The sequence below is a fragment of the Suricata suricatta genome, chromosome 17 (assembly GCF_006229205.1).
Source record: "Suricata suricatta isolate VVHF042 chromosome 17, meerkat_22Aug2017_6uvM2_HiC, whole genome shotgun sequence".
Classification (NCBI taxonomy): domain Eukaryota; kingdom Metazoa; phylum Chordata; class Mammalia; order Carnivora; family Herpestidae; genus Suricata; species Suricata suricatta.
The window spans coordinates 13,221,399-13,245,548 of NC_043716.1; the positions used below are offsets into that span (position 1 = coordinate 13,221,399).

At 38.9% G+C, this 24,150-nt stretch overlaps 1 protein-coding gene and 1 pseudogene across 3 annotated transcripts in view; one reads left to right on the plus strand and one right to left on the minus strand.

Moving 5' to 3' along the window:
* Positions 1 to 24,150, plus strand: part of METTL16 (methyltransferase like 16) — a 57,597-nt gene that overhangs the window by 21,622 nt on the left and 11,825 nt on the right. For 2 of the 3 annotated variants that reach the window (XM_029928718.1, XM_029928719.1), the window contains exons 4-7: positions 4,510 to 4,650; positions 6,511 to 6,626; positions 8,490 to 8,632; positions 23,628 to 23,697. In XM_029928718.1, coding sequence (XP_029784578.1) covers positions 4,510 to 4,650; positions 6,511 to 6,626; positions 8,490 to 8,632; positions 23,628 to 23,697 — 470 coding nt within the window. The remainder of the gene's footprint in view (positions 1 to 4,509; positions 4,651 to 6,510; positions 6,627 to 8,489; positions 8,633 to 23,627; positions 23,698 to 24,150) is intronic. The other variant, XM_029928720.1, reaches the window with a different exon arrangement.
* On the minus strand, positions 19,120 to 19,458 carry LOC115282611 (annotated as a pseudogene).

Genomic DNA, 24,150 nt, shown 5'->3' on the forward strand with positions numbered 1-24,150 from the left:
TTTGAGGCACCTCCACACTGTTTTCCAGAGTGGCTGCACCAGTTTACATTCCCACCAACGGTGTAAGAGGGTGCCCGTCTCTCCACACCCTCGCCAGCATCTATAGTCTCTTGATTTGTTCATTTTAGCCACTCTGACTGGCATGAGGTGGTATCTCAGTGTGGTTTTGATTTGTGTTTCCCTGCCATTTATTTTCTCTAGAAGGGGTTTTTAGCACTGGACAGGGAGCAAGGGGATAACAGTGCAGAATGCAAGTGAGGCTCTTGTTTTCTTAGCTTTTCAGATTACCATATTGATGTCTGTTTGGGGCATTCTTTTTACTCTGATTTATTTGGTGTTAATACAGTAATCCCCATATTGGGTTATTGTGTGATAGCCATTTAATAAAAGATCATGTGGGCTGAATACTTTCAGGAATCTCTTATTAATAGAAGACATTTAATCCAAAGTCAAAGAGAGGGAAAAGGCCATTGACTTAAAGTAAGATATTCTCTTAGTTGTAAACTTTTAATAATAGAAAAGACTTTATTTGGGAGATTACGTTGAGATACAGAAGGGAATGAAGCTAGGGTATGTTTTGCAGTTATAAATGTATTGTATGTTTATCATAGCCAGTGTTTTATTTTATTTGTGTGGAGGGACACCAGTGAGCGCGATTGCCAGGGGTGATGGTGGGGGCCAGGGAGATAAAGAACGAGAAAGAGAGAAAAGAAGCAGGGCTCACTCAGGGCTTATGTTTTATCTGAAGTGGGGCTTTTGCTTACCTATTGTGGAACTCAAACTTGGGAACTGTGAGATCATGACCTGACCTGAAGTCAGATGCTTAACAACTGAGCCACCCAGGCCCCCTATCATAGGCAATATTTTCATTTGATAGGGTTGAGAAAATTTTTTTAATTCATAGCACCTGGATGGTTTAGTTGGTTAAGCATCCTACTTTTTGATTTCAACTCAGGTCATGATCTCATGGTTTTGAGATTGAGCCCCGCATCAGGTTCTCTGCTCTCTGCTGGGAGTGGGAACCTGCTTAAGAGTTCTCTCTTCTCCATCTGCTTTCCCCTCCCAAAATAAAAAATAAAGAAAAAAATTTCTTTAATGTTTTATTTTATATTAGAGAGAGAGACGGAATCTGAAGCAAGTTCCAGTCTCCGAGCTGTCACTACAGAACCCAACGTGGGGCTTGAACTCATGAGCAGTGAGATCACTATCTGAGCTGACGTCGGGCACTTAAATGACTCAGCCACCCAGACACCCCCAGAAAAATAAGAAAAACTTTTTAATCCTTTGGCCTTTACTAGTCCTTTATGGGGACAAAGCTCTGTGGCCCTATTTCAAACTATAGTGTAATTTATAGGAAACATTTTCTAGATAGTAGTAAATGTTTAACTTCGACTTTTGCATTCATTTTCAGCAAACATTTTCAGTCCTCTTCATACATGACCTTCTTAGGTCATTTATTGACTCCTCCATTCTCCTGTATGCATGTTCCTCCATGGGCTTCCTCAGGTTTTCCTCTTGCCCTTCTGGTCACTCTTCTTCCCTTCCAGGCTTCCTTTTCTTTGTGTGGCCATTAGATGTTGAGAATCCTTGGAGCTCAATCTTTAGCTCTTTTCCTATTGAGCATCCTACTTCTAGGCAAATTCATCCACATCTGTGACTGTTTTCCACCTCCAATCGAATAACCCACAGATTGATGTTTTCTGCCAGTTTGGGTCAGCAACACAGACCTCTCAGGAACATCTCAGACTTTGCCGTGTCCAAAACCAGACTCGTGTTCTTTTTGTTCGTTCCTTATTTCGGTGGATCCACCACAATCTACTCTGTCATCCTTGATATTCTTTGATATGTCTTTCCGTTCTCACCGAGAATGTCTATCATCATTTCCTGTTGGTTTTGTTTCTGAAATACTTCATCAGTTATCTGCTTTCTCCATTTCCACTGCAGCCATCTCAATCCAAGTCATTGTTCTCTGCCCTCGTCTACAGAATTACTTTTTAACTATTCTCATCCACTCTGTTGCTTCTCCATTTCATTCTCCATAAAGTATGGATAGATCTGTACATACTTGGTCACATCTTTATCACTTTACTGGCTTCCTATTGCTTCTGTGATGAACACCCAGTACCCTGATTTAGGCTGTTAAAACATCCGTGGTCTGTTCCCTGCCCGCTTCGCTGGCCCTCTCTAAGCCCCATCCAGTGTGCTTTCCTTCTGTGTTTCTGTAGTGGGGGTCCTCAGTTCTTCTAATAAGGCCCCATGACGCGGTGCCTGTTGCTCCCTCTGCCTGAAACGTCCCCGTCATCCTGTTAATCTCACTTATACTGTGGTTGTCAACTGAGGCTTACTTCCTTGAGACGGCCTTCTCTGACCTTCGAGCATGAGGTGGGTTTCTTGATTATGAGCTTTAGAAACCATGTTTCTTCCTTCAGGCTATTTGTTTTAATTTTTAACACACTTTCACTTATCTGATTAATGTCTCTCTCAGCCACTAGATTGCAAAGTGCAGAGCCTGTTAACTTTTTTTGTTTACTATACTATCCCAAAGCCTAGCAATGTTTCTGGCATGTAGTAGGTGTCTGATAAATAATCTGTTGAATGTTCGTGGATAAATACATCATTCTTTCAACATTCAAAAATCTGAACACCCCATATGAGCTAAGCACTATGTAAAAATGAGGGGTTTAGCTAAAGCTCTGCTCTTTTATGTTCATGGCAGAGGTTTGGCTGACAGGTTATAGAAAACTTAAGAGCCTACTTGGTACTGATTTATTTTAATTATGCCCCAAACTGTCTAAAATAACACTTGGGGATATAGTAGGTTAATGGATTTTAGCTCTTCACAAGGGGCACTCTTGGCTGAAATCACATTCATTCTAATTAGGATTTTATATGAATTCTTTCCCCAGACTCCATCAGTTTGCTCTAATTTTGTGATTATACAGTTTCCATTATTTATCATTACAAGAGTTATTATCCATTTAAAAATGTCATTCAGCTTTCTGGGGAGACTAGGATTTTAGCATTCAAGTCTCTTGGTCTTAAGAATTGAGAAACTTGATTTTTGTTTTGTTTTGTTTTGTTTTGTTTTGTTTTGGCAAAGAACATGTCTTTTGCCTCTGTTTATTATCCTGGAGGCAGCTGAAGGAAAGTGGACTTTTTTCTTTCTGCTCTTTGCTTTTGAATGGATTGAAGTATGAAGAGAGAGGCTGTTTTGTGAGAATCAAGGGCCTGGTATCTGGTCTAGATATTTTTCCTACAGAGCTTCTTAAATTTCCTTACTCTGAATGACCTCTGGCTTACCAGAATGGCTCCGTAATTGTGCCCCTGAGAGGAGCAGGAGTTCCCTCTACCATCCTTCCTTCACTACCTCACACTTTCTCGAGGGGGTGTTTGCGCAGTAGCACCAGGGCCAGGATGCCATTAGGTAAACATGATAGGAAGTATAGCAATCATGGTGACTGTTGAGGGCTGTTGGTTATTGTCATGTCTTTTATTAGTCTATTCAGAATATTTCACGAGGAAGCAGTATGAGACTCTAGGTTTCCTCTGGGTGAGGAGTATCCCTAGCCCCCATCTCTGGCTGCCAAATCCTTAGAAGACTAGAGTGGCACCTAGATGTGGCCTGGAATGGCCTGGGGTGGGGGTGGGGGGGGTGCTGACTACTGTAGGCCTTCAGGATAAACACTGGCTTTACTTCTCTTGAATGTGTGCTTTTGGATCTTACTGTCCAAGATTAGTCAATGGTCATAAAACAGTATTTGTGGTTAGTATACGTGTAGTCCAGTTGATGGTTAGAGGATCTACATATGAATTTAGGAACAAACAGTAGTTGTCAAAGAGTGATTTTTGTCTGGAACATTTGCCTTTGAATATCTCCCTTGAAACTATAGTAGGGGAAGCCAGTGATTGGTGTTTTAGATCGGGATCAAGTCTCTTTCCATGTCATCACATCGAAGAGAGGAGTTCTCTGTTTTGTTTGTTTGTTCTTAAACTTCTGATTTCCTTCAAGTAACAACTTAACAGATATTTAGGCACGTTGGTCATTTAAATAATCATAACAATTTTATACCCTGTATATTTCTTTCTGCTTTGGGGGAGTGGGATGTACATTGATTTATTTTAAGCATTGATTTTAAGAAAATCAAGTTTTGTGTGAGATTTAAAAGGCAAGATTGTATAGAGTAAATGAACTTATTTTGACAGTTTTAAGTTCATAAGTCCTGTAGTTCTTGATCGCCAGCCGGTTATGCACACTTCATTACATACAGCACACAAAAGAGCGAGGTTTCTGTCCTCTATGAGATTTGAATCCAGGTATGAGGTAGGACTGACACACCTGAAAGGACTAGAGAACCCAGCAGCTTCGGAGTGTGTGCAGTCAGGTCCTGGCTTAGGATTTTCACTGTCACGGTTGTAAGAATTCTAAGAGGGGGAAGAATGGTGTTTTGCTTATTATTCTCACCTCTCCCTCTGGTGTGTAAAATGTGTTTTGAATTTTCATTTTACTAGGTACGGGGGCATCCTGCATCTATCCTTTACTTGGAACAACCTTAAATGGCTGGTATTTCCTTGCAACAGAAGTGGATGATATGTGCTTCAACTATGCAAAGAAAAATGTGGAACAGAATAATTTATCTGATCTTATAAAAGGTTAGCTCTACAGAACAAATACGTCTTTCAAGCACTTGTGTCAACCTGTCTTTATAATTTAAGACATCTCATTTTTTGTTTCAAGATATAGACTTTTGGGGCGCCTGGGTGGCTCAGTCTGTTAAGCGTCCGACTTCAGCTCAGGTCATGATCTCGGTTTGTGAGTTTGAGCCCTGCATTGGCTCTGTGCTGACAGCTTGGAGCCTGGAGCCTGTTTCAGAGTGTCTCTCTGTCTGTCTCTCTCTCTGCCCCTATCCCTGCTTATGGTCTGTCTCTCTCTCTCTCTCTCTCTCAAAAATAAATAAACGTTAACTTTTTTTAATATACAGACTCCGGTAATTTTTTAAAATATGGTACAGTATATTGTAATGGAGCTTATAGCTTTGTTATCAGTATTAATGCAGAAAGAAATATAATAAATACAGTTGATCCTCATAATATGGTGGGTTCTGTATTTGTGAGTTTGCCTATTTGCTAAATCTGCCTACTTGGGGTTATATTTAACCCCAAAATCAATTACTCTGGTACTTTTATGGTCACTCATAGATATGTGCAGAGTGGCAAAAACTTTGAGTCACCCAACTGTTTCCAGCTGAAGTTGTCCAATGTGCTGGTCTGTCTTGTTTCAGCTCTCTGCTTTAAACAAGTGTCCTTTTTGTAGTTTATGTGGTTCCCCTTTTTTGGCATTTTTGTGCTTTTATTTTGGTGACTTTGCTGTTTAAACATAGTATGAAGTGCAATCTAGTGTTCCTTAAATACAAGAGACGGGTGCACCTTTCAGGAAATACGTGTATTAGATAAGCCTCATTCAGACATGAGTTCTAGTGTTGGGGGTGTGATTTCAGTGTTAATGAATCAGCAGTGTATATTGAATAAAGTGTTTTTAAACAGAAACACATGAAACAAAATTGTGTGTTGATTAGTTGATGAGAATGTTTGACCAGTGGCTTGCTCACAGTTCCCTAACCCTAGATATTTCTCTTAGGAGCCACTGGTTCCGATTCAGTGTCTATGCTGACTTTATAGAACAGAACTACCATGAATGTTGGGTATCAGCTATATATGAAATCACCTAATCACCAAGATTTTAGAAGGGAAACCCTGCTGTTGGTTATAGTATACCATCTTTTTCATTTCAGATTATGGAACTGTTCTACTATTAATCAGGTTCCCTTAGTGACCAGTTACTTCGGAATATTTGTGCTTACTATTACATTTAAAAAGCTGTTTTTTCTTTTCTTCATTCAAGAGAATTTATGTCTCTTTCTGGAAAAAACTAGACTTTTCTCACTAGTCTTAAACATATTATTCTCAGGGAAGATACTAATAATATGTTCTTCAGTTGTCCATTCCTGTAGTACACATTACTCAAAAATCTAGCAACTTTAAACAGTAAATAAATATTTATGTCATGGTTTTTGTGGGCTGGAAATATTTGGGCATGGCCTTATTAGGTGGTTCTGGTCTTTCATGAGGTTGTAGTCATCTGAAGGATTGACTACATTTGCTTCCAGAAGCCATTTGTTTACATGGCGATTGATAGGAAGCCTTGGTTCATTCCTGTGCATCTTCCCTCTGGCCCAGTTGAGTATCCGTAGGCGTATCAGCTGACTTCTTTTGGTGCAGGTAATTCAAGACCTAGGGCAAGGAGGAGCCCTCAGGAGTGGCACCTTGTCACTGTATCATATTTGTTTTATTCAGTAAAAGTGAGTCACTGAGTGCAGCCTATACTCTAGGAGAGGGATATCAAGCTCCACCTCTTAAAGGAACGAGTGTCATAGAATCTGTGGTCATATTTGAAAACTAATAGTAGTTAATTTGAAAATTAATAGTAGTTAACAGTTCTGTCTTCTCTCCTAGTGGTAAAAGTACCACAGAAGACACTCCTGATGGATGCTCTTAAAGAAGAATCTGAGATAATCTATGATTTTTGCATGTGCAACCCACCCTTTTTTGCCAATCAGTTGGAAGCCAAGGTAAAATATCTTCTGCTTTAAAATAATTGAATATTTACCTAAGTTGTTGATGTTTGCAAAGATAAGAGCAAAGAATACCTTTTATTTTGGAGGCTGTAGCAGGATGTTTCTGGTATCAAGCATCTGAAGACTCACTTCAGACTGACTTAATAAAGCAAGTTTTACTGGCTTACATATCTGAGAAATCAATATATTTATATATGAACACATATATATAAAAGTACCCATGCTGTAAGTGTAAATTGGATTTTCCAAAGTGAACACTCCTGTGGAACCAACATCCAGATGAAGAAATAGAATATTACTAGCACTGGAAATAAATTTCCTTTTATAACAGTTTTATTGCTATAATTCACATGCCATACAGTTCTCCCACTTAAAAGGTAGAACTTAATTATTCTTAGAATACTCACAGAGTTGTGCAGCTGTCACCGCAGTCATTTTCCTCGTTCCCCAGCTCCCCCCTCTGCCACTAAGGAAAAAACCCTCTCCGTTAGCAGTTACTGTCAGGTTCCCGCAGCTCCTGCAGTCCTAGGTAACCACCAACGTACCTTCTGTTTGTATGGATTTGCCTGCTTTGGGCATTTCATGTAAGTGGAATCCTATGTTATGTGACTGATTCCTTTCACTAAGTATAATATATTTTCAAGTTTTATCCATTTTGTGGTATATGTCAGTACTTCATTTCTTTTTATTGCCAAATAATATTTCATTGTATGGAAATACCACATTTTCCTTATCTATTAGTTGATGGACATTTGGGTTGTCTCTACTTTTTGATTGTTATAATGCTGCTGTGAGCATTCATGTACAAATGTTTGTGTAGGAGTGAAATTACGGGGTCATATGGTAACTGTGTTTAGTTGTTTAGTTGGTTTGGAAAACAGACTGTTTTCCAAAGTGGCTGCACCATTTTACATTTCCACCAGCACCAGTGTGTGAGGCTTCCAATTTCCAGTTTCTCCACATCCTTGTCAACACTTCTGTCATATATCTTCTTGATGATAGTCATTACAGTGTGTGTGAAGTGGTATAAAGCGGTATCACATCTTGGTTTTGATGCGTATTTCCCTAGGAGCTTATTATGTTGAACATCTTTTCATTGCTTATTGACAACTTGTGTATCTTCTTTGAGAAGTGCCAATTCAGAATTTTTTACGCATTTAAAAATTGGATTTTTTTAAACTATTGTAAGAATTTATGTATTCTAAACACAAGTCCCTTACTAGAGTTATTATTTGCAAACATTTTCTCCTATTCTGTGGGATGTCTCTTCAGTTTCTTGATGGAGTCCTTTGCAGCTCAAAATTTTAATTTTGAGGAGTCCAGTTTCTATAAGAACCATTGTGTAGTCCAAGGCCATGAAGATACACTCCTATGTTTTCTTCTAAGAGTTTTATAATTTTGCCTTTTGTATTTAGATCTTTGATTGTTTGAGTTAATTTTTTAATTTAGTTTGAGGTAGGAGTGGATTAAATATTTAAATTTAAAAAGTGAAACCCTAAGATTACTAGAAGAAAACATAAGTAATATTTATATAATCATTGGGTGGAATATTTCCTGTGCATGGTACCAAGACGAAACATAAAGAAAAAGTGACAGATTCGACTTGGAAGAAAGGTAACATTTTTGTATGTTTAATCACAAAGATGGAAGGTAAAAGACCCTGGGGAAGATTATTAGTGCGAATGCATTTGTTTAAAATGTAATATTGCAATTGCTATATGATTTTTAAATCCTACGTCTACCGGGATGATTTGGAAACTAAAATTAAATTTAAGCATTCTTATTTAGAACTGGATTACAGACAAAGAGTTGGTCTTATGGTGTAAAAATTTTCCTTCCGATGTTGTTGTTGTACAGGGAGTAAACTCTCGAAATCCTCGGAGACCTCCACCTAGTTCTGTAAATACAGGAGGTATCACAGAAATCATGGCAGAAGGAGGGGAATTAGAGTTTGTTAAAAGGATCATCCATGACAGTTTACAACTTAAAAAAAGGTTAAGGTAAGTTAGTTATTACAACGTGGGACTATTTTCTCCCTATGTAATTCTGAAAGAAACCACGTCCTCAGAGGAGATGTAATCACATAGCCTGGAGAATAAACAGATCTACAGTCTGCAGAGACCCTGTTTCTGAGGAAGCTGTTGTGCTGTTAATTGATTTGTGTTTCTTGTAATTGTCTACACTACATGGATAGAAAGAAAATGCCGTATGATTGTATTGCTCGCATTGGTATGGTACTGTGGTGGAACAAAACTGATTCAAATATGGCTTTTGATTAGAAAACAGATGGGTTCAGATCTTTCCCGTGAACCAGAATAAATTTGTTGCCTAGTCCTTGAAGCAATTTATGTTCTTGGAATCAGTCTCCCAAACAATGACAGATGTGAGGACATTGAGCTGTCAAGAACTTAATGAAGGGAAACTGAGATCACTAACCAGTTCCAGAGAAGAGTTAAGGCTATTTCTTTTTAAAAGTTAATTATTTCAGACAACATGCCTGTCATTAAAACAGCATAAGGTACTCGAAAAGTGCTATTTTTCTCTCGCTTGACTTCTCTCTCTGCCAAGTGTTGAAATGATGGATAATGTGGTAGTTCAAAAAGTAAAAGGTCTTTTAACCCTAGCATTTAGCTTTGGGACATAGAGAAGATTTTTTAAAATTGTGGTAAAATACATATAACATAAAATTTATAGTTATGGGTTTTCATTTTTGTTTTTTGAGCACAAAAGAGAGCTTGTGCAAGTGAGGGAGGGGCAGAGGGAGAGAGAGAGAATCTTAAGCAGGTGCCACGCTGAGCTTGGAGCCCAGTGTGGGGCTCAATCCCACTACCCTGGGATCATGATCTGAGCCAAAATCAGATGCTCAACCGACTGAACCACCCAGGCACCCCAAAAACTTAACAGGTTTAACATAAAACTGTATATTTTAAAGCGTATAGTTTAGGGGCACCTGGGTGACTCAGTCGATTGAGCATCCAACTTGGCTAAGGTTATGATCTCAGCTGCTCATGGGTTTGAGCTCCACGTGGGGCTCTGTGCCTGAGCCTGCTTTGGATTTTGTGTCTCCTTCTTTCTCTCTGCCCCTCCCTCACTTGCACTCTGTCTGTCTCTCTCTCTTAAAAATAAACATTAAAAAAATAAAGTGTATAATTTAGTAGTGTTAAGTACATTTATATTGTTATGCAGCTGATCTCCAGAACAACAGTTCCTCTTTCCCTGTCTTTCGCCTCAGCCTCTGGCAAACAGCATTCTTTCTGTCCCTATGAATTTGACTATTGTAGGGACTTTTTATACTATTTGTCCTTTTGTGACTGCCTTCTTCACTTAGCATAATGTCCTCAATGTTCATCCATGTTATAGCATGTGTCACAGTTTCCTTCCTTTTTAAGGCTGAATAATATTAATATTCCATTGTATGTATATACCACACTGTTTATTCATTTATCTGTCGATGGTCACTTGGGTTGTTTCTCTCTTTTATCTATTATGAGTAACGATGGTATGAACACAGATGTGCAAGTATCTTGTAAGAGCCTGCTTTCAGTTCTTTTGGATATAAGCCCAGAGTGAAATTGCTGAATAAGGAAGACTTTTTTTCTCCTTCTTTTGGATTCATATGTGTTTAATGCTGCTTATCTTAGTAAAGGGCCAATTCCAAAATCAACGAATATCCTGTTTTTTTTAATGTGAGTTTATACATTCCTGGAAAGCAACTGGATTATTGGGCGATCTCCCTCTCAGAGGATTTATTTATACCTTGTTCAAGCCAAAGGTTAATATGTTTCTGCTTTAAATTGATTTGTTCAGTGACACATTAGGTATAAAGAAGAAAGTGACTTAAGTTACACTGAGTGTTGGGAAGAGTCTGAATGAGTGAAATAAACTTAAGGTGACAGAGCACTGAAACTCGTGAAAAGAGGTAAATAGGACCGTGAGGCCATTCCAGAATCTACGGTCAGCTTTTCAGGGGACTGGAGCCAACCAGGAAAATGGGGAAGGTTGTTTTCAGGAGGCTTTTAATCAGTAAATTTCTGTTAATAGATGAAGTACCACTTGAACTACAAAAATATGTATTATTTTTATTTTATTTAATGTTTACATTTATTTATTTTTGAGAGAGAGAGCACAAGTGGGGGAGGAGCAGAGACAGAGGCAGACATAGCATCCAAAGCAGGCTCCAGGCTTCGAGCTGTCAGCACACCTGATGCGGGGCTTGAACCTACAAACCGTGAGATCATGAGCTGAGCCGAAGTCAGATGCCCAACTGACTGAGCCACCCAGGTGCCCCCAAAAATATGTTTTAAAGGAACACCATTTTAAGGGAGAGAAATTGATCCGTATGTTCCAGGTCTGCCTATACCTGGCTCCATGGCTGCCCCCAAATTGAATGAAAGGTACATGTTTGCTGGGAAGGATATATTGCAAGAGTCCATCATACTTCTGGAGACCTGACCATTTTGAGTTTGGTATCACAGACGGGAAACATTATCCATTTATGATTTATTTGAAAATAGGATTCAGCAGTTTTTCCCATTCTGTTGGGATTCATGCAGATTGAAAGGGATTATAAGGAAGAGATCAACTTATTTGTATTAAAAAGAATAAAGCAATGTTTTTTGAGTGTATTGCTCATAAGTGTTTTTTATAATTTCACGTTGTTCCATGGTGACTTTTCATTTGTACATAGTACCAGTTCATCTCCTCGTATATATTTTTATAGTTGACAGTATTTAAGCCACTATGCAACTCGATGAAAGCCACATACAGATACATCTTGGAGGTACTGTAGGTTCGGTTCTAGCCACCACAGTGAAGTGAATATTGCAGTATTAAGCAAGTCAAATGAATTGTTTGGTTTTTTGGTACATGTGAAAGTTCTGTGCACATACAGCTATACTATAGTAAATGTGCAATAGCATTAAATCCTAAAAAAAAAATGTATATACCTTAATTTTTTTAAGGTTTTTTTTTTACATTTATTTATTTTTGAGAGACAGGGAGAGAGAGAGCACAGTGAGGGAGGGGCAGAGAGGGAGACAGAATCTGAGACAGCCTCGAGGCTCTGAGCTGTCAGCACAGAGCCCGACATGAGGCTCGAACTCACAAACCGTGAGATCATGACCTGAGCTGAAGTCAGACACTTAACCGACTGGGCCACCCAGGCGCCCCTGTATATACCTTAATTAAAAAATACATTACTGCTAAAAAATGCTAACTATGTGAGCAGTTTTCCTCAACATCAGTGAGTTGTAACCTCTCTGCTGGTGGGGGGAATCTCAGTGTTGATGGCTACTGACTGGTGGTGGCTGAAGCTGGGGTGTTGTGTCCATTTCTTTAAATAAGAACAATCAAGTTTGCTGCATCCATTGACTTTTTCTTTCAAACAATTTCTCTGTAGCATGTGGTGCTGTCTGAAAACATTGCCACTCACAGTAGACTTTCAAAATTGGAGTCAGTTCTCTCATGCTGCTTACATGCTAAGTTTATAGAATATTCTAAATCCTCTGTTGTTGTTTCAACAATCTTCACAGCATCTTCACCAGAAGTAGATTCCATCTCAAGAAACTTCCTTTACTCAATCCACAGAAAGCATCTCCTCATCCATCCAAGGTTCATCATGAGATTGCAGCAACTGGGTCCCCTCTTCAAGTCCTCCTAATTCTGATTCTTTTGCTGTTTCCACCACATCTGTGGCTACTCCTCCACTGAAGTCTGGAACTCCTTAAAGTCATTCATGTGGGATGGAATCAACTTCTTTCCAAACTTTTGTTAATGTTGAGATTTTGACCTTTTCCCGTAAATCCCAAATGTTCTTAGTGGCATCTAAAGTGGTGAATCCTTTCCAGAAGGTTCTCTATCTTAAAACATTTTTTTATAAGTTTATTAATTTTGAGAGAGACCGCGTGAGTGGGGAAGGGGCAGAGAGAGAGGGAGAGCCAAGCAGTCTCTGTACTGTCAGTGCGGAGTCTGATGCAGGGCTCAAACTCATGAAATGCAGGATCATGACCTGAGTCAGATCCTTAACCACTGAGCCACCCCGGTGCCCCCAGGTTTTCAACATACTTTGCCCAGCTCCATAAGAGGAGTCACTGTCTGGCAACTGTAGCCTTATTTATGTAAGATATTTTCTGAAATATAAGATTTGAGTCCTTATTCTTCATTCATGGGCTGCGGAATGGATGTTATCTTAGTAGGTGTGAAAACAACACTTATTTCATTGTGTGTCTCTGTCAAGGCTCTTGGGTGATGAGGTGCATTGTCAGTGAGCAGCAGTATTTTGAAAGGAATCTTTTCTTCTGAGCAGTAGGTCTCAACAGTGGGGTTAAAACATTCAGTAAACTATGTTATAAATATTGTGCTGTCATCCAAGGTTTGTTCCTTTTATAGAGCTCATGTAGAGTAAATTAATTCTTCAGGGCTGTAGGATTTTCTGAATGTTCATCGAGCATTGGCTTCAGCTTAAACCAGCCCTGACGGGGGGATTGGCTGCATTAGTCCCTGACAGGGATAAGAAGCAGATGGTAGGGTTAAAATACTTGTTTTTAATCCCAATTGGGACATGCAGTTGTCAGTCATTATTGTAATAATTGAGTAATGGAAAATCAACGATGGAAAATTTGAGGAGAGAGAATATTAACAGTTTCAGAGTATCTCCCCACAGATGACTTATAATCATAAAGATATATGGTAACATTACAGTGGAGAAGCCGGGGGCACCCCCGCCTTGAGCGGATGATCACCTTCTGATGTCGTACCCAGGACACAGTAGCACTCCATGCTCTTCATGTAACTGGAACCGAACTCTGAGGAATCTCTAGACAAATCAGCTTGAGTGGTTTTATAAAACATTTCTTCAGAAAGAGAAAGATCATGAAAGTAAAAAAAAAATCTGAGGAACTATTCCAGATTGAAGGAGACTAAAGAGACCTGACACGTAAATGAAATGCAGGATCTTAGATTGGATCTTGCGTCAGGGGAGAGAATTGCCATGATGGACATTATTGAGATAATTGATAATTGGTGAAATTTGAAAATGGACCGTATTTCAGATAATAGTATTGTATGAGTGTTAAGTTTTCTCAATTTGTCCTTGTTTTTAAAATGGACATGCCAAAATATTAAAGGCTAAAAGGGGCATGGTGATAACTATAGCTAACACTCAAAATATTTAAAACAAAACAAAACATACAGAGCAAGCAAATGGAGGAAAATGTTGATTGATGACTCTGGGTGAAGAGTATACTAGAATCATTTGTACAACTCTTGCAATTCTTCTGTGCGTTTGAAATTATTTCAAAATACATTTTCTTGAAGCTGCTGTCTCAGAGGAATTTAGTAATTCCTGTAATGCTGTAATGAGTAGAGTGCTACTTTCATCATTAAAATAGTATAATGGGTTCAGTCTCCTGGGTAACTAGATCTTCCCTTTTGTTCATCTTTTTTCTTCTTGAATTTTGATTAGTTGTCACAAGATGCCTGTGAGAGTAGCTAGGATCTAATGGGTAGGCATTTTTTAGAGTGAAGTCAGCTCAGAATTTTTTAAAACTTTTTTTGGGTTTTTTATTTATTTTTGAGAGACAGAGGGAGACAGTGCGAGCAGGGGAGGGGCAGACAGAGGGGGAGATACAGAATCCGAGACAGGCTCCAGGTTCTGAGCGTGTCAGCACAGATCCCGACACGGGGCTCGAACCCACGAACTGTGAGATTATGCCCTGAGCCGAAGTTGGACACTTGACAGACTGAGCAACCCAGGCGCCCCAGAATTTTTTAATACATGCTGTAACTTCTGTTTGTCCTATAAGAAATATAAGTGTTTCAGGAAACAGTTAAGTGTATTGATGAGATTAAATCTTAAAAGATTCACAATTCTAGTATTCAGTTTACAGCAAGGGTTAAAAGAAATATGAACTCTGCCAAGTGTATATTAACTACCAATGACATTTAACTATAACAAGCCTTACTTACCTAAATATTTGCTTTCTTTCATCTCCTGAGGAAATTTACAGTATCTTTGATTTGTCTCTGTTCTGGGCTATTTCTTGGTGTCTGGTGACTCTGATCTAATCTGTTCAGGAATTATAATTTTAAAGGAAAGGTGTTAACCTATTTTATACTGTTACTATTTGAGTACTGATTGCCCTTAATTTCTTTTTTTTCTACCTGTTCCTAACATACCAAAGTCTTTTAATTCCTGATTAATGATTTCTCCATTTATATACTGTCTTCTTAACAGGAGCATATTGTTTTTGTCCTAAGCATTTTTAAACCACCAGATGAAATTGATTGTGCTCTAAGTAAATTTACCCATGTTTGTTTAAAGTGGTTTAGGTAAAACAATTTTTTTCTTTGTATTTTCAAAGGGGAAAATGATTGACTAAACAAAAATAGCGGCAGTCACCTAGTACTGAGCCCACAAACAGTGAAGACAAAATATTAGTGCATGTTATTTCTAGAGCAGTATAGTAGTATTTCTTATAGTTCTATAAAGATTTTCATTTATATTATTTAATGTAGGGGCGCCTGGGTGGCTCAGTCGGTTAAGCCTCCAGCTTCGGCTCAGGTCAGATCTCACGTTCGTGGGTTCGAGCCCCGCATCAGGCTCTGTGCTGACAGCTAGCTCAGAGCCTGGAGCCTGCTTCCGGTTCTGTGTCTCCTTCTCTCTCTGCCCCTCCCCCTCTCGTGCTCTGTCTCTCTCTGTATCAAAAATAAATAAAACATTAAAAAATTTTTTTTATATTATTTAATGTATTACATTGGAACCATATGAAACTGCCAGTGTATTTACAATACAAAGCTAGATACAAAAACATCTGTGTGATTACATTTACAGGAAAGTCTAGAAGAGGCAAAACTATTAAGACAGAATGACCAGTGGTCATGGGGGGCTGGGATAGGATAGGAAAAGATTGCAGAGGGGCCCTAGGGAACTTTCTAGAGTGCGTAAATATTCTGTATCTTGATTGTGGTGGTGGTATTACACATTTGTCAAAATTCATTGAACTACATAAAATTGGATTTCAAGAAAGGGGGTGCATGGGTGGCTCAGTCAAGTGTCCAATTCTTGATCTCAGCTCAGGTGTTGATCTCAGGATTGTGAGATCAAGCCCCACATTGGGCTCTGCACTGGGCATGAAAACTACTTAAATAGAATAGAGGCGCCTGGGTGGCATCTTCAGTTAGGCGGCTGACTTCAGGTCAGGTCATGATCTTTCGGTCCGTGGGTTGAGTTCCGCATTGGGCTCTATGCTGACAGCTCAGAGCCTGGAGCCTGCTTCCAATTCTGTCTCCTCTCCTTCTCTCTCTGCCTCTTCCCCTGCTTGCACTCTGCCTCTCTATCAAAAATAAATAAACATTAAAAAAAATAAAATTGGAAAAATTTACTGTATACAAATTATATCTCAGTAAAACTAATATAAATGTAAAAATTCCCCTCTCATGTTCCTTGTATTTTTGCTCTCATTCATTGCATTTATACATATGTATATTAATAAGCATACATAATCAAATATGTTGTTAGTGATTTTTTAAATATTTATTTATTTTGAGAGAGAGGCAAGCTCAAGGCTCCTAAGCAGGCTCAAGACTGTCAGCGCAGAGCCCAATGTGGGGCTTGATCCCACTAACCACAAGATCATGACCTGAGCCAAAATAGATTTGGATGCTTAATTGACTGAGCTAACCAGGTGCCCTTGATGTTGTTATTTTTAATAAACTGTTACCTGTTGGCTCAATTAATTAAGTTTTGGAACACCTGGGTGGCTCAGTTAAGTGTCCAACTCTTGATTTCATCTCAGGTCATGATCTCACAGTTTGTGGGATCGAGCCCCACTTGGGGCTCTATGTTGACAGCATGGAGCCTGCCTGGGATTCGTTCCTCCTCCCCTTCTCTGCCCCTCCCCTGTTCATGCTCTCTCTCAAAACAAACATTTAAAAATTTTTAGAAAAAGGATTTTTTTTATATTACACAATTTATTTTTTTAACATATGCAATTATTTTCCATCATTTACAATACAGTAGTTACAATGACACAGAAAAAGGATTTTTAAAGTTTTGATTTTTTGTTTTTTTAAACTTCCACTTATTTTTTCTCCCTTGTTCTTCGTTTTATATAGATCTGAGTTTCAGAGTCAGTTTTCATTCTTGTAAGGCCTTGCAAATGTTAAGAGAAGTCTCTAGAGAAGGAACTGGTAACAAATTCCCTTAATTTCTGTTTGAGAAAGTCTTATTTCGGCTTCACTTTTGAAAGATAATGTTAGAGTACAGAATTCTAGCTAGGTTGGTGGGGTTTTTTTCCTCTCAGTATTTTTAGACATTTCACTCTACCCTCCTTGCTTGCATGTTTTTTTTTTCTTTCTTTTTTTAAAGTTTGTTTATTTATTTTGAGAGGGAGCTGGTATGGGGAGCAGGGAGAGAGGAGACAGAGAATCCTGAGCAGACTCTGCTGTCAGTGCAGAGCCCAATGTAGGGCTCAATCTCATGAACATCAGAGCCCCACACTGGGCTCGATCTCACAGACCATGAGATCATGACCTGAGCTGAAACCAGGAGTCAAATGCTTAACCGACTGAGCCACCCAGGTGCCTCCTGCATGGTTTCTTAAGATAAGTTTGGTGTAATTTTTTTCTTTGTTCCTCTATAAATAATGTGGCTTTTCCCTTTTGGCTTCTTTCAGAATTTTTTCTTTATCTTTGGTTCTCCATATTTTGAAAATCTCATGCCTTAGGTGTAATTTTTTTTTCTTTTCTTTCTTTTTCTCTTTTTTTTTTTTTTGGTGTTTTGCCTGCTCAGTGATCTCTTACCTTCCCAAATCTGTGGTGTGGTGTCTGACATTAATTTGAGGGAAATTCTTAGTCATTATTGTTTCAGTTATTTTTTCTGTGTCTTTCTGTCTTCTGGAATTCCAATTACACATATTTTACACCTTTTGTAGTTGTCCCACAGTTCTTGGATATTATATTCATTCTTTCCTCAGTACTTTTTCTCTTTATTTTTTACTTTTGGCAGTTTCTGCTGAGATATCGTCACACTCAGGAATTCTTCATCTGTGTCCAGTCTGCTGATGAGCCCATCAAAGGCATTCTTCCTTTCTATTACAGGGGTTTTGACTTTTAGCATTTCTTTTTCATTTTCTTGGAATTTCCATCTTTTTACTTACATTGCCCATCTGTTTGTACATGCTGTCTGCTTTATCCATTAGAGCCCTTAGCATCTTAGTCGTTGTGTTAAATTCCTGGTCTGATAACTCACGTTCTTGCCATATGTGGTTATGATGCTTGCTCTGTGTCTTCAGACTGTTTGGGGGCTTTTAATATGTTTTTTTTTTTCTCTCTTTCTTTTTAAAAAATTTTTAACATTTATTTTTAAGTGTTTTTTATTTATTATTTTTAAGAGACAGAGACAGCATGAGCAGGGGAGGGTCAGAGAGAGAGGGAGACACAGAATTGGAAGCAGGCTCCAGGCTCTGAGCTGTCAGCACAGAGCCCAAAACAAGGCTCAAACTCAGGGACTGTGAGATCGTGACCTGAGCCGAAGTCGGATGCTCAACCAACTGAGCCACCCAGGAGCCCCTGTTATTTTTTCTTTCTTTTTTTTTTTTTTTTTTTTTTTGATGTGTTCAGTTACTTTAATAACACTACATTTACCATGCTATCACCATGGAATGTAAATTCGGGTTAGACAAGAAAATTTTATAAGTGCGATAGTACTCTAGAGTATACCAAAGTTTGTGTATAATGTCTGACCAAACCACCTTGCTGATAAATCACTAATCACTTCAATTATAGGTAATTTGTTAACATTTATGATTCTTACAAAAAAAATAACTTTCATACATTTAAAAAGTGTTTTTCATTTACCTTTGCATTAGTACTTAAAATACACATTTCTATTTCAAGATGACATTTAAAAGTTATTCTAATACAACAGCATAATATAATTCTGCAGTTATAAAAAATGCTAAACTAAAATGCCATACTTAATTTATTCTCATGTTTACAAATGATTCTGAAATAAATACTACTTCTAAGCAGCTGTTATCAGCTTTTTAGGTTTGGTTTAAACACACACACATATTTTCAGTTGTGGGGAAGTTTATAATGTTATGTTCCATGCATTGCTCCGAAAGGGTTCTAAGAGCCAACCAGCCCTAAAAACAAAAAAGTTAAATTAAGCAGAATTCCTACATAACATCAAAAGCATGTGATCATCTGCAGCAACGGGAGAACTTGGGGATTGCCACGTCGTTCTCTCTGTAACTCATCTCATCAGAAGACTTCAGAAGATGCTTGTTTTACCACTAACAAGTACATTGAAAAGTGACATGTTTCTTTTGTGCTAATTTGACTCCCCTGAATGACCTAGCTAACTGGTCACTGGTAATTTGGTTACCAGGCAAATCAGGTCTGCAAGAAAGGAAACCAGTATGTAAATGATCGTGTTATTGTCTGACCCATTCAAACCATTTATTTTCAACATGAACATACAGAGTCAACATGAGATGTCTGGAGTGAGCACCACCAACACACCAAGACAGCTTCTCTTCCTCTGAGGCTTAGGTTTTGCCCAAAACTCCTTACACATGGAATAGCCCGCACCACGTGTCATCGCTCCCACCACCAAGCCTTGCGCTGCCGCACGCATGTAGATCAGGTGAACAGACATTTTAGTACTTCCCCTGCTCTTCAGTTTATATAGCCCATATCCAGCGATTGCTACAAACCCCGCCATTCCGAGGGGAACAGACGGTGCCTCCCTAGCTTTTCGGGTAAGCTTGGATCCCTGATCTTCATCGTATGAAGAAAGAGAAACATCTGTGCTGGTGGACATAGTGACTGAAGGAATCTGCAATTGACAGTAATGCTCCATCTCCAATCGGTTCTCAAGCCCCAACCAGTTTCTCCCTTGTTATTTTTTCTTGATAGAAACACATAATGTCCTGGGTAAAAGGAATTGCTGTAAATAGACCTTTAGTAATGTGTGGGTGAGGTGTGGGAGAGGGGAGACATTCTATAGTCTTGTGAGTAGATCACAGTCTTTCAGTGAGCCTGTCCCTCTGGATTGTGAACTTCACACTTGCTTCTCAGTCTCTCCTTCCTCTCTTCCTCGCCCCCTCAGTGGGACAAGATGGCTAGAGTAGGCTGGAGTTGGATGATGCCATTTCTCTAGGTCTGTCAGGTTCTGATAATACCTTAACAGATGAGGATCTGGTTACCCGGTTTCTCTCGAGGGCAGGTCTTGATAAGAACAGGATGCTCTAGCCTATTTTGAAATTACTCCTTTTCCCTTTACCCTGCTGGAAGCAGAAATTTTTTCCCATATTCACTGTGAGAACCTGGTCAAGCTCTTGCATATAAAATTGAGAAAAGTTTTGGGGTCCTGATGACAGAGTCTGGGGTGGGGGGGCGGTTTTGTCTCTCAGACCTGTCCATGCTGTGTCTCCAGCAGTTTGTCAGCTGCAGTTCAGGGTTCTCTACCTCAACACTGATTCCCATGGAGGTTTTGTTCCTGGAGTTTTGCCCTGGTGAGTTGTGATTCTTTGTATTCACCTGTTGGTGTCTCTTAATTTCAGAGGCAGTGGTTTCCCCTATGAGCTGCTTCTGTGATGGATAAAGGAAGAGTTGTTAATTTTTTTTGTTGTTGGTTCAGCATTTTACTTAAACAGTGTGGCAACTTGCAACTTCTTAACATGTTGGGCTAGAAACTAGAAGTCTCTATCTTTATCTGTTTATTAATCTTACTGAGTTGTAGGAGTTCCTTATGCATGCTGAATGCAAGTCCTTTATCAGATGTGTTTTTCAAGTATTTCCTCCCAGTCTGTGGTTTGCCATTTTATTTTTATAACCATGTCTTTTGAAGAGCAAGCCATGGGTACCTTTGTTTAAAATCAGCTCATCATATAAAGAAGTCTGATTCTGGGCTATATTCCTTTCTCTTGATCTGTATGTCTGTATTTATGCCATTACCATATTGTCTTGATTATCAGAACTTACATACTAAGTCTTGAATTCAGGTAGTGTAAGTCCTCCAGTTTTGTTCTTTTTCAAAAAATACTGTTTTGGATATTTGAACTCTTCTATTTTTCTAAAGAAAAAACTTTTTAAGTTTTTTTATTTATTTACTTTGAGAGAGACTGCATGAGCATATGCCAGGGAGGGGCAGGGAGAGGAAGGTTAGAGAATCCCCAAGCAGGCTCTGCTGTCAGCACAGAGCCCGATGCAGGGCTCAGTCCCACGAACCGTGAAATCATGACCTGAAAATTATGATTCTCTTATGTTTTCTAGTCTAATGAATTATTATACCTCAAAACTGTATTTTGTATTATTTTAATCCTTTAATAATGTTCAAGGCTTGGGGGTCCTGTCTGGCTCAGTCAGTAAGCATGTGATTTTTGATCTCAGGGTTATAAGGTCAAGCCCCAGGTTGCATGAAGAGATTACTTATAAATAAAATCTTTTTTTAAAAAGTGTCTCCAGCCTCTCCATACTTCTAATATTTTCTCTTTATCTCTGATTTTCAGTAATTTTAATATTTTTTAATGTTAATTTTTGAGAGAGAGAGAGAGAGAGAGAGAGAGTGTGTGTGTGTGTGTGTGTGTGTGTGTGAGAGAGAGAGAGAGAGAGAGAGAGAGAGAGGGAGGGGCACAGAGAGAGGGAGACACAGAATCCAAAGCAGGCTCCATGCTCTAAGCTGTCCGCACAGAGCGTGATGCAGGGCTCAAACCCACGAACCGTGAGATCATGACCTGAGCTGAAGTCAGTCGCTTAACTGATTGAGCCACCCAGGCGCCCCTCATTTTCAGTAATTGTAAGGTAGCCTGATACTGTTTTCCTTATGTTTCTTCTGAGTGAGGTTCATTGGACTTTTTGTGTGTAGGCTTTTATTTTCTTTCAATTTTGGAAAAAATTGGCTTTTTTCCCCCAAAATTTTTTTGTCTCCTTCCCTTTTCTGAAATGAACTTCAGTGTATTGCTTGATACTGTCCCACAGGTCATAGGTGCTGTGTGTGTTTTTTTCCAGTCGTTTTTTTCCCCCATGTGCTTTATTTTGGATAGTTTCTATTGCTATGTATTCAAGTTCACAGGTCTTTTCTTTTGGAGAGTCTAATACGTTGTTAATTCTGGGGCGCCTCCGTGGCTCAGTCGGTTAAGTGCCTGACTTCGGCTCAGGTCATGATCTCACAGTCTGTGGGTTTGAGCCCTGCATCAGGCTCTGTACTGACAGCTCAGAGCCTGGAGCCTGCTTCAGATTCTGTGTCTCCCTCTCTGCCACTTCCCCACTCACTCACTCTCTGTCTCTGTCTCTCAAAATAAAATAAAGACCTAAAAAAAATTTTTTTAAATATGTTGTTAATCCTATTCAGTGAGATTTTCATTTTAGGTATCATAATTTTTATGTCTAGAAGTTCCATTTGGTTGGTTTTGATATCTTTCCTATTCTCCTCACTGTGTCCAGGTTTTGTTTTGGGAGCATATTTCTAAGAGCTGTTTTAATATCATTATCTGCTGATTTCGTTATCTCGCATTTCTTGATCTGTTTTTAATGATTGATTTTTTTAATCCTGGTTGTGAGTAATTTTCCTGCCTTATTTTTTCCCTGTCTTTTTAATGTCTGGTCATTTTTGATTGGATGCTAGACATTGCAAATCGTATGTTTTGTGATGTTGCATTTCATTGTGTTTCTTTAAAAAAGGGTTGGATTTTGTTCTGATGCCTATTTAAGTTACCTGATCACTTTGATCCTTTTGAGTCTTGCTTTTAAGCTTCATTAGGGTAAATTTAGAAGAGCCTCTAGCCCTATTTCAAAGCAGTATCCTTTCTAGGACTCTGCTAGATGCCCCTTTATTAACAAGGGTTTTCTGCTCTGGCCAGTAGAACTACAAACTAGTCCAGCTCTGTTTGGACTCTAAGAGTTGTTCGGCTGACTGCTTTCTGGGAATTCTTTTCCCAGCCTCACGGAGTTTCACCTCACATGTGCAAATCATTATTCTTCAGACTATTCCAGGGAACTCTTCTGCAGATGGCCATAATTCTTTATGCAACTCCTTCCTCTCTTGTATTTTGTTCTTCAGATTCTTACTGTGTGGGCTTCTGAAATCCATCTCTCCCTCATCAATTCAGCAAGACTATTGGGATCTTTTTGCATGTCCTTTTCCTACACTGCTACTTGGAAATTTTCTTCAGGCAGTAAGCTCTCGGAATTATGGGGCTCACCTTGCTTGTTTCTCTCTGAGATGATAGGTATTTACTGCAGTTGTCCAATGCCTGAAAAATAAATGTTACGTGTATTTTGTCAAGTTTTCTAGTTGCTTGTGGTAGAAAACATAGTTAATTCTTCATAGGTTAAATATTATTCTTTTACCTTTTATATTTTTATTAAATTTTTTTTTTAAATTTATATTTGAGAGACAGAGACAGCGTGAGCAGGGGCGGGTCAGAGAGAGAGGGAGATACAGAATCTGAAGACAGGCTCCAGGCTTGAGCTAGCTGTCAGCACAGAGCCCAATGCGGGGCTTGAACCCATGAGCTGTGAGACCATGACCTGAGCCAAAGGCAGACATTTAACAGACTGAGCCACCCAGGTGCCCTCCTGTTACCTTTTAACCAGCTCACTCTGTCTTCTCCCCGCTCCCTCTTCTAGATTTGTATTAACTATGGAATTATTGAAATACTAATATAATACATATCCTTGAATTATTTGCATGTGAAGCCATCTCGGTATAGGTTCATGCCAGATTTTACAGTTTCTGTTAAAATGGTATTTTAACATCTGTTAAAAGTGGTTTTTGGAGAGGCCAAGTGGGTTTTTGTATTTTTAATTTACTTTGGGCTTGTTTTCATTTGTTAAGTTGTTCTTTGTCTAAATACATTATATACAATTCATGTTATTGTCACTTGTAACTTAGAATTTTTTGCTTCTGTTCTCATTTTGTTCACTTGAGAAAAATTAAATATGTAAGCACATGAAGCAGTGTCTTACTTCTCTGATTTCCCTCCCCAGGTGGTACAGCTGTATGCTGGGGAAAAAGTGCAGCCTGGCTCCTCTAAAGGAAGAGCTTCGCATACAAGGGGTGAGGCTTTCTCACTGCCGCTCTGGTGTGTCTACTTGTGATGGCAGTTAGGAGTGTAGAATTTCCCTTTATACTTTAAAACTCTAAATTTGGGTTTTTTTGTTTGTTTATTTTTGAATTTTGTAATTCTGGGGCTAAAAGAGGCTTTTTATAAGTTATTTGTAAAAGGCCTCCTTTGACAATTATAACAGAGAAAAGATAGGGAGAACAGGATGATAACAGTCTCCGAGAGCTACTGTAAATGAAAAAACCTGGTGCCACCTGCCACCGACCCCACATCGGATTCCTTTGTAATTACAGAAAGTTAAGGCTGCGTAGTTAAGGGGCTTGTTCTGAGTCACGTGTCTAGTTCTCAGCGATCAGCTGTAACTAGAATGGTCTTCAGTCAAGCATGGTTCCCTTTAGGTACAGTCCACATGAGTTCAGATCCTTGCTTCTGTTTTGAAAAGCAGT